Raw genomic sequence first — 18,741 nt, 5'->3', positions numbered from 1 at the left:
AAGTGCTCATGTCAGCCACCAAGGGTAGGGTTAGGACCTTACAAGAGATGTCATCTTTGTTGCAATGCTGGAGAGAGAGCAAACCTCCACTACTGCTACCTGGATAATGACCCTTAGGTTAATTAGGTTAACTCTTGCTTTTGTGCTGAGGATACCCAGTACAGAGAAATGAATGTGCCCAAGTCTGATGGGGGAGATTTGATGGTCAACGGGTATGCAGGCAAAAAGCATACAGAAAAAAGTGTTTATTGTATTGTTGACATTGACAAGCACATCTAAATATTATTAATTTTTATATTGCCATATATAAATGTTTAACTTTTTCCTTTGATCAAGTAATAATATTTAAATGCATTACATAATTGTGCCTCAGCTTGTATCTAACATAGGTTCATAGGTTCATAGGTTGGTACTAGGCTATCAGCCCTAGGGCCTATACAAGCCTAGCCATAACAATTCCCTGGCTATTTCTTCCCACATTATTTACTTTCCTGGACCCCTGTCTAGCAGGGCGACTGACGTGATCCCTGGGGTGAATTTCCTTTCTCCCATCCAATCGTCAAGGTTCCTCTTGAAGAGGTCCAAAGAGGCACTCTGCTTGACATTTATGGGCAATCTATTCCAGAGTCTGGGGAGTCTCTGGGTCAGGAATCTATCCCTCCAGTATGTTTTGTTTATTGTGATGACAAGGTTTAGATCCCTGGAGCGTGTAGCTCTGAGGGATTGGGATTTCTTTAAGTGTAGCATGTCCAACAGCTCTGGGTTTGACATGGCCTTGTATGTTAAGCAGAGATCGCCTCTGAGTAGACAATATGCGACAGAGTATAGCTGGAGTTTTTTAAGGCGGTCAGCATAGGGCATCTGCTTTAGGCCTGTGATTCTTTTAGTGAGGTATTTCTGAGGCCTTTCCAGTTGTTGCAGATGTCTTGAGAGGTACATACCAAATGGGGCGTTGTATTCTAGAAGGAAATATATTAAATTGCATATGAACATGCATTCAGTGGAGCTACCTAAATGCTTTACATAAAATTGCTGTTCATAATAACTGTAATCTGTTATGTGACTTTACCCCCCCCCCCCCAGCCTTCAATTACAAACCTATACCACCAATAACAAATATGCCCAGCAATTTCTGGACTTTAATACAAACTCTCTTCAACAAATTGTCAGTCTTCCCACTAGAGTCCCCAAAATCATCAGTGTTGGTATCACAAATGTGGCTCCTTCTTGTACCTACCCTGTGTCTCCCTTTCCCTAGTTAAACCTGGCCACATATCTGTTGTCTTGTCCTTTAAAACCAATGAAAGTTCCCCCATGAAGGTTCCCCTACAAATACCAGTGTCCTTAGGAATTTCTTAAAAGCAGACTTTTTACAACTCCTAAATGATCTAAGTATATTGCAAAATAACCATCCACATACTGACCTCATTGCCAAAGACCCTGCCTATTCCTGTGATTTCTGCTTATACCTAAGTAGTCACATTGGGAAATGTGTCCCTATCTGCTTTAAATAATGGGAAATGTCAGAGTGCACACTTATAGTGGGCTACACAAATCAATAAATTGTTTAACAAAAGAAAGAAAATAATCAAGTCATGCAATAAATCCCTTGTCTACCCACCTTAAAAATACATAGAAGAGGGTAGCAAAAACCTTGAAAAGTACCGCTAGAGAGTATAAAGTTGAGTATGAACTCGAGGTAACAACTTCCACCAAAGGTAACTGGAAATATCTCTTCAAATATGTCAGGAAGCTAAGAAGTAATATCCAGCTGTGTTCTGACTTTGTCTACAATAGTATTACTCCCTCATATTCCAAGGAATTAGCCAGTGTCGTACCTGAGAAATTTAGCTCAAGTTTACTACATCTACTGTCTGAGTTATTCCCTCTCTCCCCCAAACCATAATTCTAAACTTACCATTTACCAATTGGTAATATACAAAGCTAAGAAACATAATTTCTACGTTCCCTTTCCCTGATAATGTACTGGATTGCTAACTTATTAGTGTGAAATATATCCTTGTTAAGCCTCTCCTTAGTCTCAACCTGAATGGCTTGCTGACCTGCTGGTACAATCTCACTACACAACTGTGGCTGTATTGCAAAGTCAGGCAACTATAGACCCATTAGTCTCCCCAGACATATTTAAAGCTATAGAGTACATCATATTGAGCTCATGAATACAGACACAGTTTGCTCTAATGTCTTGTTTTATTCTCACTAAATTTGTTACTGGAGCTTTCTCCTTGTCCTTTATTGAAAAAGGGTTTTGATTGACCAAGTCAAACCTTCTCTGTAACCAAATGTAGATAAATAAATATAAAAATTGTTAACCTCCTGGCCCTTGACCCACACATATTTGTCTTTGTCAAAGCCAGATCCTATCTCCTTAACCTTTTAAAATCATTTGAAAAGGTTACTGTACCGACGGACAATGGACACTGTTCATACTGCCTGTCTTTCAGTACATTCCCCTGTGCAGGAATTATTGATAAGCTTGCAAAATTTTATGTAAATGCATTGGGTAGCTAATTTTGACAAAACCCTTGTAGTGAAAGTCACAGGAGCTTACTGTGAATGTAAAATTGTTACCTGCGGTTTCTTGCAGGGCTCAGAACTGAGCACCACCTTTTCAGCATCTACCTATGAACCTATATAACCCAGAGGCTCCCTTCACTCTGGAATAAAATTCCAGTCCAGGTTAGGCAGAGTCCCACATTGACTCTCTTCAAGAGGAATCTTGATGAGTGGATGGGAGATCGTAGGTTTACCCCGGCTATCACTTCTGTGTCACTGTTAGACAGAGGCACAGTATACTAACCTCAAAAAAAGGCATAGCAAAATTAATTTAAAATGGGTGGCGAAAGCCAAACACACTCTGGCTAGGCTTATAAATGCCCTAGGGCAGATAGCCTAGTATGAACCTCTCTATAATCCAGTCTAATGTTCTAGATGTCTGATTATCTATGTTTGCTATTGACTGCAGACTTGGGGTGCAGTTATCAGCTGACGTTCCGGCACGTAATTCATCTCATTTCTTGTAAGGAGGCAGGTTCCAGTTTGCCAGGGGTAATTTACTGAAACCCTTTTTGCATAATGATAACCCAAAGACAAGCCTTTCTAGATGAAGAACACCTTGATATGGGGAACTTTGTACTGCTTGATGTTTCAGTCTAATGCTAATGCAGATACGCTCTAATCTAATGTTTTTGCTAGGCTGCATTCTAAAGGTATGTCTTTCAGAAGGTATATTTGTTCACTGTTGTAGTCTCATGATATTTATGCACTGTTTACTGGTATCCACTAATTATTACATTATTACCATATTCTGTTGTAGTGGTGCTTTAAGTCAAGTACAATATTTAAGAGGAGAGCACAATGCTGTGAACAACAGAATCACTTGGGATCCTATGGTGCCTTTTAGGATGAGTTTATTTGTTGTCTGTTCTTTTTCGTGTTCCAATAACTTGTTCCCAGAACAAGGCAGCATTATACTTAGAACTGGAAAAGTTGTACATTACATAGTCTGTGAAAATAAATTTTCTTTATTGCCATCAGGTGCTGTTGTAAGTTTGTAGTTGTGAAATGCAGGTGTGTGTCTTTACTTTTTATGGAACTCACAAACTCTCTGCTTCCTTGTGCATATCTGGAAGCTTAATAAAACATCTATTGTTTATGATGTTGTGAGTATTTGCTTTAGCTTGTCTTGTCTAAGGCTGTGGCCTATATCCATGAGGTAATATTAGTGTATAAGGAAGGCAGGACAACCAATAGTACACTGAATGTCTTCATTCTTCCAAAATGGCTGAAGGACTTGAGTTAGAGTCCGTAATGAGATTTAAGATTATTCGTTACTGTCACTTCTGTTATTCTAGATATATGTATGTAGAGGGCTTTTTCACTGTTTTCATGTGTGTGTGTGTGTGTGTGTGTGTGTGTGTGTGTGTGTGTGTGTGTGTGTGTGTGTGTGTGTGTGTGTGTATCACCATGCTGGGGGGTTCCTAGTGGAAAGGCCAAAGCTCATGGGGAAAACTCAACAGATGTCTGTCGAGAGGCTGTTGGTGATCCAGTGGCAGTGATGTTAGCATGCTGTGCTGAAAGTCTTGGGTTCAAGTCCCTAGTGAGAGCTAATAATATCCTTTCAGTAGTATGATTCTTATGAAGACAGTGCAGTTATTCCTTTCCCACATACGCTCAATGCTGATGCACATCCCTCGTGTTGCAATGAATTGTCTCTTGATACTGTCTCTTGTATGTCATCTCTTACTTTCCACACTTTTCAGATCGACTGCTTGACATCCATAAAATCTCCATGGTTTTCAATAATTTCTATATTGCTCACAAAAGCAGTACATCCCAATCCACATCCTTGACAGCTTATTAAACTAAAAGTCCCCTATTTTGTTTTGAATTTGATGTCTCCTGACAAGCTAGTAAAATCCCTCACTATCTAATGTAACATCAGAAACAATTTGACTGATTCACTGCCTTTGTTACGCCAATCTCCCTGAGGTAATGCACATTATAAATGGGTGACTTTTCTGCTCTAGCTAGAGTGTGTGTGTGTGTGTGTGTGTGTGTGTGTGTGTGTGTGTGTGTGTGTGTGTGTGTGTGTGTGTGTGTGTGTGTGTGAGAGAGAGAGAGAGTGTGTGTCAGCGATATCATTTGTTTGTACTGGTAACCTGCGTCCTTCATATGCACTCTGTACATAGAAAGTGCAAATTACCATTTTGATAGCATTTCTTTCTTATTTTTAATATTTGAAATTTGATTGGCAGTCACACACCAGAACAAAGAACACATAAAATATATGAACTCTTTTTTATTAATTGTTCCTATAAGTAACCATCTCAGTTTTGCATCACTTTATTGTGTTCATAAGCACATGTGTAAACATCTGTTTTTATTTGCAGGATTATACTGATTAATAATATTGCACTTCAGTGAGTGGAAAAAAGCACGTTGTTGGATTATTGTCAGAGCACCATGGACCAAGAAGAATTTCCTCCTCCTCCACCTGAAGGTAAGTCGCATGCTTTTTGAAACATATTTCTTGCTGTCATACTGCTAGCTGGAACACCAGTAGTGCATTTAATACCATTTGATGCAATATGCACAGGATAGCCACAGATATAGCAGTCTGATGGTATTAGTGTTATGAACAGTGCAACCTGAAACTGAGAAACGGGATGTATTTCTACTTTCAGAGATGAGATAATGATTGCTGCACAATTAAAGAAAAAGAAAAGAAACTAACACTTTATGGCATTGCTTTTATGTTTACAGTTGATTGAAGTCTAGTTAAACACTGCAAAATGTTATGTTACAAAGAACCAGGAAAAATAACTTTCAGAGCTTGTTCTGTGACTTGTCATAGAATGTGGATATACAGTGACAAATTTTAGAACATTTTCAACCCTATCAAAATATTCATATGTAGAGCTTTTAACCCCTTCTATCTGTGCATGTATCTACACTGTAAGACATCCTAACATCCTAATAGAGTAGCATAATGCATACATATGTCCTCCCATTGAAATGAAATGCTTGTATCTTTTTATATTTGTATAATTATCATTAGTAATCTATTGTATGTACCTAGTTTGTTTGTTTTTGGAGCTTTTCTCCCCAGGACTCCATTGAAAACGGGTTCATTTTGGCCCAATGGACTATCCTGGTAAACCAACTGCAAATAAAATAATAAATAAATAATAAATCCTGATGAGCAGTGGACTGCATGTACTGATTTGTGAGAGGAGATTAGTAACATTTGGTAACTTTATAGTCTAACTGTGATCACCAATGGCTTGGATGCAAATTGAAAGAAGCTTTAATGATAATAGGAATAAGGTAACAAAATGATTCAGTGTGTCATATTGAAGTTATCTGTGTTATGAGCTGTCGCTGTAACTGTGACTTAGGCTTGTATGTAGTGGCATAACCCATATACCTCAGTGTGGAGTGGAGTGCTGTTCTACAAGCATCATTGATGTGAAAATTATTTAAGTTATAATCCATTGCTGGGGGATAATATAGTAAAATGTTCATATGTACAGTAAAGTCTGATCCAAGAGCAACACTTTTTTCCAGGAAGTAATACATTTTACCATGACCCACCTATTGTGACTTTACAGTGGTTTGCAATATGCAGACCGTCATTTATATTTCTTTTCAGAAGCAAATCATGCTTCTGAATCGTGTCATCCAGTTATAACTGATGGCTGATGTCATTTTTTGCCAAATTCAGTTAAATTTTTTTAGATGCTTTAGTAATAAATGTATTTCCATTTTCTTTACGAAGTACTGGGGAGTTGTTTTGAGTTGTTGGCAGAAGACTGCATTTCAGCAGGGAATGCTTTTTTTTTCTCAGCTGTTACAGATGTCTCAGTGTTATTTTTATTAACTGCTGAGTGCCAGTGTTTTGTGGACAGAAAGTTTAACAAGTAATGTAACTTTATAAACTTAGTTTAACTTCTTCAGGTCTGCATGTTATTGACAGCCAAAGTAGGAGTTTATTATTTTGTTCTGGTCATTTACTTCCAACTGAATTCCACTGTATGCCGGTTGGAAAAATGGGTTTGGATTAATTATCATAAGCCAAGGTATAGAGTAGCATAATGCATTAACTTAAATGCAAATCCTGATAGCAAACTACATGTAGTATATAAAGGCAGATGGGGGCCACTTTTTACACACTTAGTTTGGCCATTCCTATTCCTTGGGGGCCACTTTTTACATACTTAGTCTGGCCATTCCCATTCTTTGGATATAAGTTGCTGTTACAGGAAAAAACGGGTTTTACTTCTTCCTACTCATCTGCAATGCAGTCTTATATCTGTCTCATACCATAATTTTCAATTTCCTTATAGGTTTTGAAACTACAACTTGAGGCTGATCTGTGTATTTCAAAACTTTCTATGAAAAAACAATGTATTACACTATAGTTGTCACAAGTCAGTTTTTCCATTTTATGTGAAGTTTGGTCCAATTTGCAGGCGCACTTTAAAAGGGGAGACACATCTGCATTACTGTAGCCAGATGGAATAGTTCTCCCAGGCTTCATTAACTGCCACAATGAAGACCATAGAGCCTATGCTAAATAGGACCCACTTACACAACATGTTATTTTATGATTCAGGGACATGTTAGCCGCAATGAGGAAAGACCTCATTATTGACTAATTTGCATGCCTCTGAATCCCAGGTAACTATTGTGATCAGCACTTCTTATGCTAGTAAACTGTGGAGGTTGCACACACACACACACACACACACACACACACACACACACACACACACACACATTCAGTTAACCATCCATTCAGTTGTATTCACTCACACACTCATCCATTCATCCATACACACACTTGTCTAATATAACCCTTCTTTTACCCAGCTGTCACCCCCCCAGACAGATTTGCACTCACACATGCAGCCCCTCACACAAACACACACACACCTACACCTTCTAACCCTACCTTACCTCTAAACACCCTGGTATTCACCTCTACTGTAGTGGCTGATCATGGCCTTTTGGCCTTGCACAGGGCCGTGATATAGTAGGATTGGCCATGCTGATCTAGATGGCAAAGCAATTCTGTAAATTGTTCATTGTGTAGATGTCTTCTGTGAGGTGGTTCTGGGGTAGAGAATCATGGCTAATTAGCATGTGCCTCTCCCTAGACCTGCCTTGTTATCATGTAACATGGCCGCAGGTACAGTCCAATGCTGTACTGCATGTTTTCATTGCAAAACCTCAGTATTAGGGCTGTCTGTGAATACAGAAACATTACAATGAGGTTACAATCTGTATACACCTCATGGTAACCTTCATGAATTGGGGTCTGTACTTTTGTAAGGGGCTATACTAGTTGTGCTCTTGGTTCTTTTAGGATTTTTGGAGTGTAGGCTACGTGAATGCAGATAACTTATCGTTTTAAGTTGTAAAGTTAACTAGGAGCATTGCTACTATTATACTAGTGCCTCCTGCAAAGAAGTACAGCTGGCATTGCTAGATTAGGTTCTTTTCTTTTTTTTCTGAGGATTTACTAGTTTTTGGCGTGGAGATTTTTTCTGTGCTGTGTACTTGATATTCTTAATTCTCATTATTTTTATATTTATTTCTGCATCTAATACATGTTGTTCAGTTTTACCAGATGCTTTTTAAACACCTTTTTTGAATTGTGACTTAAGACATAGGCAAACACACATTTATGTAAAAGAGCATAAGCCATGTTAACATGTTCACAGTTGCAAACATTGTATATCATGTGTATTCGTTTGCATGACTATCATCAATCCAGCATTATATAAATTGTCCCATTCCTGACGTCCTTTAAATCTCAATTCTCTTCAAAAACATTATTTTACATGTATTGTTGTTCCCACAATTCCCATTTTTTTCTATGTAATTTTATCATACCCTTTTCTAAAGATCCCAGTTCTACTTCTTTTATCTCTGTTACAATATTCAGTACTTCAAACCTTTCAAGGCCATACTATGTAAAAGAAACCCAGATCCTGTATTCCAGCTAAAAAAAATAATTTCCTTAGTTACACCCATTTGTTCACTCAATATTTCCCACAGAGTACTCTTTAGGGGATTTTTAAAGGCTGCCAACTCATTAAAATTCCAGAACATATGTTCCCAGCTACCTCTTTCGTCCCCATTACACCTCCAACATTTGCCATTTACTTCAAGAAAAATTCTGAGGAGTCTGCTTGAGGCATAAAAATACCTATGCAAACAGTCCTAAACAGAAATCTAGAATCTGTTGCATACTTCTGAGCCATACATATGGCCTCCCATTGTTTACTTGCAAATTGCTTATCCAATCTCTCTTCCCAATCTTTTCTACCCTCTTCTTATTGATTCCCATTGTTATCATGCAATATTTTATATGTCCTACTAATTATCCCTTTTTTTCACACTAGTTTCAGTTCTAGATTCAAATAAAAGCTCTACCAGAGCAAGTTTTCTCACTTAAGATGCCCCTATCCATATCTCTTTGCTATACTCTGATAAAAGTCCCTGATAGTGAAAGCAGTCTTTGGCCTGCAGTCCAAATGTATTCTTGGCCTCTTCCCATTCTATTAAGTTTCACCAGATGGTTTGTTCTTACAGTGCTAGTCATAAGTACAGTAGGGCATTTACTTTTTTAGGTTCATAGGTTCATAGGTTTATACTAGGCTATCTGCCCTAAGGCATTTATAAGCCTAGCCCAGAGTTTTTGTGGCTTACGCCACCCCTTATGTTAAAAAATACTGTGCTCATTAGTTTGTTGTGCCTCTGTCCAGCAGTGACACAGAGATGATTCCCGGGATAAACCTACGATCTCCCATCCACAGGTCAAGGTTTCTCTTGAACAGAGCCAGCGAGGTGCTCTGCCTCACATGGACCGGGATTTTATTCCACAGCATAGGGAGTCTCTGAGTGATAAATCTATCCCTCCAGCACGTCCTATTTATATCCGTGCTAAGGTTTAAGTCACTTGCTCTAGTGGATCTGGTAGATTTGGATTTTTTGAGGTGGAGCATGTCCATTAATTCCGGGTTGGACATGGCCTTGTATGTCAGGCACAGGTCACCTCTGAGCAGACGGTATGCGACTGAATAGAGCTGGAGTTTCTTCAGTCTGGTAGCATATGACAGATTTTGGAGTCCCTTTATCCTTTTGGTGAGGAACTTTTGGGGTCTCTCCAATTGCTGCAGGTGTCGGGTGAGATACATCCCGAATGGGGCATTGTACTCGATCATTGGTCTGATAAGTGAAGAGTACAGGGGAACAATGACCTCACTTGATCTGGATGTGAATCCCTTCATGATCAGGTGGGCAATGTAGAAGGTTTTTCTAACCACTTTAGCAATGTGAGTGTCAAAGAAAGGCCACTGTCAACCTGGGTCCCCAGGTCCCTGATAACCTCTTCTGTGCTTAGTGGATTGCCACCTATATGGTAGCTTGGGGTTACCTTGTTTTTCCCGAAGGGTATGACTATACATTTTTTGGCATTTAACTTCAGGCCATGGCTCTGGCTCCAGCTATCAGTTTCCGTGAGACCCCTCTGAAGGATATCTGTGTCCGATGTACTTTCCACTATGGCTCCCAGTTTGCAGTCATCTGCAAACTTTGTCAGCCATAGTCCTCCTATGTTAGCCTGTGCTTCTGAGAAGTAGATGCCGAACAACAGGGGGCCAAAGACTGAGCCCTGTGGGACACCACTTGTGACCGGCTTGGAGTCTGACATGGCGCCAGCTACTCTAACCCTGTGGGTTCTGTCCTTTAGCCAGTTTGCAACCCATCTTGTGACATATGGGTTTACATTTAAGCTGGTAAGTTTCTCTATAATACCGGAGTGGGGTATTGTGTCGAAAGCTTTTGCAAGGTCAAGGTAGGCTTTATGGACTGCCTTTCTTTTTCTAATGAAAAAAATTTCAAAAAATTTTAGCGAAACATGTTGTTGGAGAATTTGAGTGACTAGCTGTATCCTGAAAGACCTAGGACTGCATGAAACTTAGGTGCTTAGCTGTCTGAGCTCTGATTTGGTATAATCGCTGTTAGTGAGTTGTGTAATGCTGATATTTGCTTCTTTTTACAACCTTTGCTATTAATAGTAACTATTTTATTTAGCTTATCGCTGCGTATGAGGCCAGGTTTATGTCTGATTGGTTGTGAAGGTGGTGGGGAATCTATAAAGTATTTAACAGTGCCATTCTTTTATAAGCAGCCAGAATTATGAGAATCACTCATTGCTAAAGGACAGCATATAAACTAAAGAGATTATATTTATCATAAATATGGAATATTTCTGTTTACATTTTTTTGCCTGCAGCTAATTACTGTGTCCTTTTTCCCTTTTCTGTGTTCTTCTCAAGGGATATGTGAAAAGTTCAGAAACCAATTGCATTAATGATTTAAGGAAACTAAATCTTGTAAACATAGAATACATAATCATCATATGTTTTTTGTCTATATTCCCTTACATTGTAACAAATATGTACTTTATAAATATGAGTCCTCTAGACCTAATGTCGAACTTAGGGGTAGTACATACATGTCTGAGTTGTTGCATGTTTTGTTTAAATGGCCTATATGGCACAACAATTGCTAAATTATTAGTTGTTTAAAATGTAATTAAATTCAGTTTTTGGAGGAAACAGACAAAATTCTGGAAAGTGATTTTACTGTAAGAAGAAACCCTTAAATTGTTAGGCAGCTATCTATAGTCATGATGACAGAAAATCTTAATGATGAGGCAGATGTGCCACTTTTCAGAGAACCACAATCCCATCACCACCATCAGTTGAACAGGATTAAATCAATGAATGCTCTTTATATTATGGCAAGCCCTCCATATATCCTATGCAGTGGGCTTTGATCTTATACCCCTGAGCTAAATAAAACAGTGTTTAATGGTGGAAAATCTCAGGCTAAGTTAACTAAGCCCATTTAATTAATCAGTGTTCTATACTGGTTTTCCTACAAATGTCAAGCGCACAAAGGAAGAGGGAAGTAATGGAAGTCTTGCAAAGAACTAACGAAAACTCACTCAAAAATAATGGAGAAAAAGTAGCTTGGAAATAGTTAAGATTATTTAGTGCTTCTTTAAAATTATTTAGTGCTTTTTTCTTCTCAATTTGTTCGACTGATTGTGCTGCAAACCACTCTCCCACCTGATTAATTAATCAGGCTAATTTTAACGATTTATTTTTCCTTTACGCTGGGTAAGCAACACAGAATTTCATCTGCATAGTCATTATCAAAGTGTCTGCCTTTTTAGGAAGTTGTAAGCAATAACTGGAGAAGTCCGATGGCTGCCTCAAAAGTTTCACTCTCGATAGGTGAAAAACCTAAGCATATATAGAAAAGAGCCAGGAATTTTAAGAAAATAACTGAATATGGGAAGAAGTGAGATACAGAAAGGTAATAAAAGTATAATAAGTAAAGAGAAGTCACAAATAGTGCAGAGACATTAGGAATATAGTTTCATTCGTTTTCATTTTTTGTCTGTGTGTTATGGACAAATAAGTATCATAACTGCAATGTTACTAAAATTATAGATGTGCTTATACGTACTGGCTCTGGTAGGCTTTACTGTGTGACAGAAAATGTATGTAATACATCAGGGGTAGTGTATTGTGACCTGCTGTAATAAATGTAGAAAGCTAGTTCGGTTCTCATCTGGGGAGCCTTCTGTATGGAGTCTGCATGTCCTCCCTGCGTTTGTATGGGTTTCCTGTGGGTGCTTTGGTTTCCTCCCACGTTACAAAGGCATGCGTCTGGAGCATTTCTCCCCGGGCCTCTGCTGAAAATTGGCTTTGTTCCAAGTCGGACTTTCCTGGTAAACAAATGTTAAATAAATACGTAAATAAGTAGAATAAATGAAAAGGAAACAAAGTTAGAATAAAGGAATGTCTTAGTGATATTAGGCATGAAGTTCATGCAAAAACATTGATCAGACATGCTCTGCGCTGTCAAGGTTTCCCAGAGTTTCATTTTGAGGTACAAGAATTAAGATAGCCTGATAAGAGATGATACAGTTTTTAATTCTCGATTAGAGGTTAAAGAATAAGAGTGATAAACCACACTAAGGGGTCCTATAACATTCAGCCGTAATGAACATTTGAGTGTTAAGCACTTTTTAAGACTGAAATGGTTAAAACATTAAGTGCAGTTGCAAATCATATCTAAATTATGTAAATATCTTAGATTCAGTAGACCAGAGCTGCTGCCTTTAAAAGAAGGATTTGGAATCAGAAATATTAGTTTGCAGACTAATGTGTCCAAGTGTTACATATTTGACATATTTGACATTTTACTTATGATGTTCATTGTGTTTCACTGTTGCAGTCATTACTCTTGGTTTAACCTGCTGGCAGGCTACCCTCAGTCGGCCAGAATTCCAAAGTCTAGGTCCGGCGTTGGTTGCTGTTGCCTCTTCCCTGACGTCAGTGCGCCAGGGGTATAAAAGATGCAGCTGACGCCATTTTCTTCAGTCTTTCTTGCCGTGCGGTGCCTGAAGCAAAAGCAGTTCACAAGTGCCGGTCGGCCGACTCCTAAGATTTTCAAATCCGAATTTCAGAACTGAAATCTTCATTAAAGCTAAGTACCCCGTTGGGGAAACTTTTTCTTGCTCCAGACCGATGTCAGAAAAAGTTAACAATTGTATTTCTTGTGGGAAGCAAATACCTCATAAGGATTTTCACTCTTACTGTATTCCTTGCCTAGGCCCTGATCATAACGTTGCTAGCTGTCGGTTTTGTGCTAGATTTAACCAATGCACTATTAAGCGTCAGTTCGATTTTGCATTTCACTACTTTGGCCGAAGATTTAATTATATAATGCCGTCGGACCAGCCGACAACCGGAGTTTACAAAAAATGCAAGGACAAGGAAAAGGATAGGCATCCGAGGTCCAAAACTGACGACGAAGCCTCTGCTAGGCCAGTCGCCGGTTCGCCGGTTTTCAGTGAGGCGCTTTCGCATTCCCTGGCACCCGCTACCTCAGAGCCACAGGCCGCTTCTGACTCCCACGTGGAGCCGACTGGGCCTCTGGAAACTCAGTTATTGGACACTCGGAAATCATTCCCTCAGATGGGTCCGGAGCCGCTGAGCAGGCATCGGCTTCTGAGGCTATCTTCAGACCTACACAACTATATATTAAGCCATCTTCAGCTTCAAAGACTAAAGCAGCTCTAAAGACAAAGAAACAAGTACAGCATTCTCCTTCTCAGACTTCCATGCCTAAAAAACAGATGCTCAAAATGGCCGAAGACCTAATTAGTTTGATCAGGGGATCCCATCCCCCTCCTGATAAGAGGCCTAGGCAAGAGACAGAGTATGATTCTATAAATCAGGTTTCAATTTCCTCCGATTCCTCTTCTGAACAGGATTACTCCATGCTTCCCTATGAGGATTCTGATGCTGAAGAATCCATTCCTTCAGCCTCTTCTCCTGAGGATTATTCTTTTGGGGAAACCCTGCATACCATGAGGGAACATTTCCACTGGGAGAGCCAAGATTATTCTGAATCTAAGAAAAGGCTCAGAGACTTTCTGCTACTTCCTCAGCACAGACCCCTTGCTATTCCACCTGTCCTGGACATTGTAGATGATGTATTTTCAGAGTCCGGCCTGTCCCCTGACTCTCTACCCCCTGCACCTGCTAAGCCAGACAGGTACTACAGGGTCCCAGGTTCTCATAAATTCCTATATAAAAACCCCACTGCTGACCCAGAAACTATATCTCAGGGTCCCAAAGGGGTTAAAGCTTCCACTGCAAAAAACCCTGTCCCCTCTGATAGGTATTCTAGGGCTCTAGACAGATGGGGGAAAAAAGTCTACACTTCTGCTACCCTGGCTGTAAGGGCTTTAAATTGTCAGTTTCATATGCTTAAATATCAGCAATATTTAATGTCACTGCTTAAACAGAAATTGTTGACAAATACTGAAGGTTCAGAGAACAAGGAATTGCAAGATTTATTGCATGCAGCTGAACAAGTGGGAAAGCATACTTTGCAATGTGGTTATGATTCACTGGAGGCCTCTTGCAGGGCCGCTGTTACAGGTTCTGTTATTAGACAGCATGCTTGGTTAAAGGAACAGAATCTGCCTGATCATGTTAAAGCAAAATTATTAGATGCACCATTACAGCATGATACTTTGTTTGGTACTAAAGGAGAAGAGGTGTTGAAAAAAAATGGAGGATAAAGCAAAATCCATGCAGACAGTCAAGGATTTCTTACAGGTGCAGCCACCCAGGTTTAGCAGGAACTGGCCCTCTAAAAATTGGTCCTTTCCAGTGTCAGGCAGACCGCAAAGAGGCAGATACAGGCATCCCAGAGGCAGATCTCAGCCCCAAGGCTCATACAGGCCTAAACAATGGGGTGCTCTTACCTCCAAAAGCAGAGAAGACAAATCACAACCTTACAGGAAACAGTCCCAATGACTTTCCTCTACTGGATCCAAGCACTTTTCTTTTGGCAGCCCCCTTAGGGGGAAAACTAGCACTTTTTTCATCAAATTGGCAAATGATTACCCAAGACAAATGGGTCCTGAACATAGTGTCCCAAGGCTACAGGTTCCATTTTCACACCCTGCCAAGGTCAAAAGGTATGCCAGACCTGCCACACAATCAATGGGCAGAGGCACAAAAACAAATTACAGCCCTCATGGACACGAAGGCCATTCAGCAAGTACCACAATAAGAGCAGGGGCAAGGATTTTACTCCATACTTTTTCTAGTACCCAGAAAGGACAAAACCTGGAGACCAATACTGGACCTGTCAATTTTAAATACGTTTCTGGAAGTTCCAAAATTCAAGATGTTGACTCTACAGCAGCTACTGCCCATGCTGGGCAAGAAGGCTTGGCTCGTAACTTTGGACCTAAAAGAGGCATACCTGCATGTCCCAATCAGACAATCTTGCAGAAGATACCTCAGATTCATAGCTGGCTCAATGCATTACCAATTCTCTGCACTGCCCTTTGGCTTATCTACTGCGCCCAGGGTCTTCACAAAATGCCTGGCACCAGTAATTGCGTTTTGCAGACAAAAAGGAATTCAAATATATCCCTACTTGGACGTCTGCCTAATTCAAGCAGAGAACAAAGACATTCTTCTGAAGCATCTGGCATTTGTAAAAAGATTACTAATTGGCCTAGGGTACACAGTAAATGAAAAGAAATCAAAACTAGTGCCCTCTCAAGAGAGAATATTCCTAGGTGCAAGCTTAAATACAACTGCCCAGATGGCTTATCTCATGCCAGACAAGCAAAAGCATCTGACTACTTACTTCAAGAAATTGGCAACAAAAAACAACTTATCTGCAAGGAAAATCCTGCAGGCCTTGGGTTTCATGGCATCTTGCATTCTACTAATTCCATATGCCAGACTGCATATGAGGAAACTACACTGGTGCCTAAAAAGTGTTTGGACTCAGCATTGCTGCAGGCTGGAGACAGTAATTGCACTCATTCCCTGCCTGCAACAGGAGTTTCGATGGTGGGCAGAAGCCTTTCACCACAACAAGGATCTGCCGTTCAGTTTACTCACAGCCAGACAGACACTGACAACGGATGCATCAGATTATGTCTGGAGGGCCCATATGGAAGGAAAATGTTTTCAGGGCACATGGCCTGCAAACCAAATGCATCTTCACATCAATCAAAAAGAGATGCTAGCTGTTCAAAATGCCCAGACAGCTTTCAAGGACCTGCTTCATCCAGGACAGTTACTGATAAAGACAGACAACACTACGGTCATGTGGTACATAAGCAGGGAGGTACACATTCCTACCCCCTCTGCAGACAAGCAATGACCTTATGGGACACAGCATTGGCTTTTCAAGTTCACCTGCAAGCACAATTCCTGCCAGGAAAAACAAATACTCTGGCAGATGAACTAAGCAGAAACCTCATGGATCCCCATGAATGGAAACTGGATCCACAAGTCTTCAGCATGATAATAAGGAAATGGGGATGCCCAGACATAGATCTATTTGCCTCCCCTCACAACTACCAATTGCAGAGATTTTGCACAAGGATTTAGCACAAGCAAGCATGGAAAGTGGACGCCCTATCATTCAGCTGGAAAAATCTAACGGTATATGCTTTTCCCCCACTGCCTCTCCTACACAGGATACTCCTAAAGGTCAGACAAGAAAAGCCAAAAATGATACTGATTGCACCAGACTGGCCACACCAGCACTGGTACCCAATCCTAAAGAGCTTGTCTCAAGGTCCAGCATGGATATTGCTTCAAACTTCTCACTTGCTGACCCAACAAAACAATCAGATCCTGCACAGCCAACTCAGGACCTTAAATCTGGCAGCATGGCGGATAATGTAGCCATTCAGAACACTCCTCTTTCAAAAGCTGTTATGGATGTTATCTTGGAGGCCAGGAGGCCCAGCACCAGAAAATCTTATGCAGAAAAATGGAAGAGATTCTGTGCTTGGAACCAGGAACAAGGCATTGACACGTGTGTACCAAGTATCCCTCAAATTTTACAATACCTAACTGAGATGCTGAACAAAGGCCTTTCCTTCTCATCAATTAAAATTCATGCCTCTGCCATTTCAGCCTATTACAATACAAAACACCTATCTTCTCTCATCCTTTAATAAGGCAGTACCTCAGAGGGGCCAAAAACATTAGGCCTCCAAGGAGAGCACCATTTCCAGCCTGGAACCTCAATTATGTTTTGGAAAAACTCACACTGCCTCCTTTCGAGCCAGCATCAACAGCAGATATAAAATTCTTATCCTGGAAAACAGCTCTGCTCCCAGCAATAACCTCTGCAAGGCGAGTCTTGGAGTTGCAAGCACTCATGGCTGTGGAACCTTTCATAATTTTTCATCCAGACAGGGTTTCTCTGAGGACAAACCCTACATTTATGCCTAAGGTGGTGTCCAGTGTGGCTCTTAACCAAACCATTCACTTGTCAACCTTTTATCCTAATCCACAGAACAAGGGTGAGAAAATTCTGCATTCTTTGGACATACACAGGCAGTTACGCTTCTACTTGGACAGAACTAAAGCTTTCAGAAAGACTGAGCAACTTTTAGTGTCATATGCTGCAGGATCACAAGGAAAGGCTATCTCAAAACAGACTATTTCTAAATGGATAGGCCATTGCATCCTTTTCTGCTATTTTCAACATGGCAAATCAGTGCCTAAGGGCATTAGGCCTCATTCCACCAGAGCAGCAGCCACAGCAGTCTTCCTCAGAGGAGTACCAACCAAAGATATCTTAGAGGCTGCAGCTTGGAGTTCAGTGCACACCTTCACAAAGCACTACCACTTACCTCTTTACTCTAAGTCCACAGCAGGCTTTGCCACTGCAGTTCTGCAGGGCCTCATGGCCTCTCCTAATCCTATTTAGCCCAGCCACCCTTCCTCAGCTTTGGGATTCAACCCAAGAGTAATGACTGCACCAGTGAAATACGATGAACATAGTACAGTTTTGTACCTACCATAAATGTAGATGTTCGAGTGTATTCACTGTTGCAGTCCAGGTTACCCACCCCCCCCCTTTTTTTTTCTCTGTCCTATACAACCTATTTGGTGTATTTGCTTGTAGATGATGGAAATGTTATTGTTTTGCATGCATTTTTATTGGCATAGTTTTCAGCCTACGAATTTGGGGGCACCTGACATCTGGGGCAAGAAAAACTGAAGAAAATGGCGTTGGCTGCATCTTTTATACCCCTGGTGCATTGACGTCAGGGAAGAGGCAACAGCAAACAATGCCGGACCTAGACTTTGGAATTCTGGCCGACTGAGGGTAGCCTGCCAGCAGGATAACCCAAGAGTAATGACTGCAACAGTGAATACACTCGAACATCTACATTTATGGTAGGTACACAACTGTACTTTTATGTGAGCTCATTACGTTTTTTGGTATGTGCAGTTATTTGATGCTTTGGCATGCTGACATTTTAGAATAAATCTTTCTAAATGATTTATCATTAAGGCAGAGTTTCCAGGGCTACAATTTCTCCTATATACAGAGAGTCTTTTTATAACCCCTGCACTTGACAGGGGTTTAGTTAAACAGTTTCACACTAATGCAGAATGTCTGCTGTCTGCGTATCCCCTCTGAGTAATTCAGGGTCATACACTATTAGGTTAGCTGCAATTTGTGCCAGAGGGCAACCCATACCAGCATTTCCTGTTACTCCCACTGAGAAAGACAGTCATTAGTGAGAAGAGTTTGTTATCCTACCCCTCCGTCTCTATGGAT

General features: G+C 40.4%; 1 protein-coding gene across 4 annotated transcripts in view; it reads left to right on the top strand.

Annotated features, from left to right (window-relative positions):
• ARHGEF10 (Rho guanine nucleotide exchange factor 10) overlaps positions 1-18,741 on the top strand; it is a 2,254,368-nt gene that overhangs the window by 349,394 nt on the left and 1,886,233 nt on the right. For all 4 annotated transcript variants that reach the window (XM_044073505.1, XM_044073484.1, XM_044073499.1 and 1 more), the window contains one exon: positions 4,914-5,023. In XM_044073505.1, coding sequence (XP_043929440.1) covers positions 4,987-5,023 — 37 coding nt within the window. In that variant the 5' untranslated portion in view covers positions 4,914-4,986. The remainder of the gene's footprint in view (positions 1-4,913; positions 5,024-18,741) is intronic.

Source organism: Protopterus annectens, chromosome 1.part1 (genome assembly GCF_019279795.1).
Source record: "Protopterus annectens isolate FY-2018-M chromosome 1.part1, PAN1.0, whole genome shotgun sequence".
Lineage (NCBI taxonomy): Eukaryota > Metazoa > Chordata > Ceratodontiformes > Protopteridae > Protopterus > Protopterus annectens.
The sequence above is the reverse complement of the archived record's forward strand: the minus strand, read 5'-3'. Positions and strand labels throughout refer to the sequence as shown.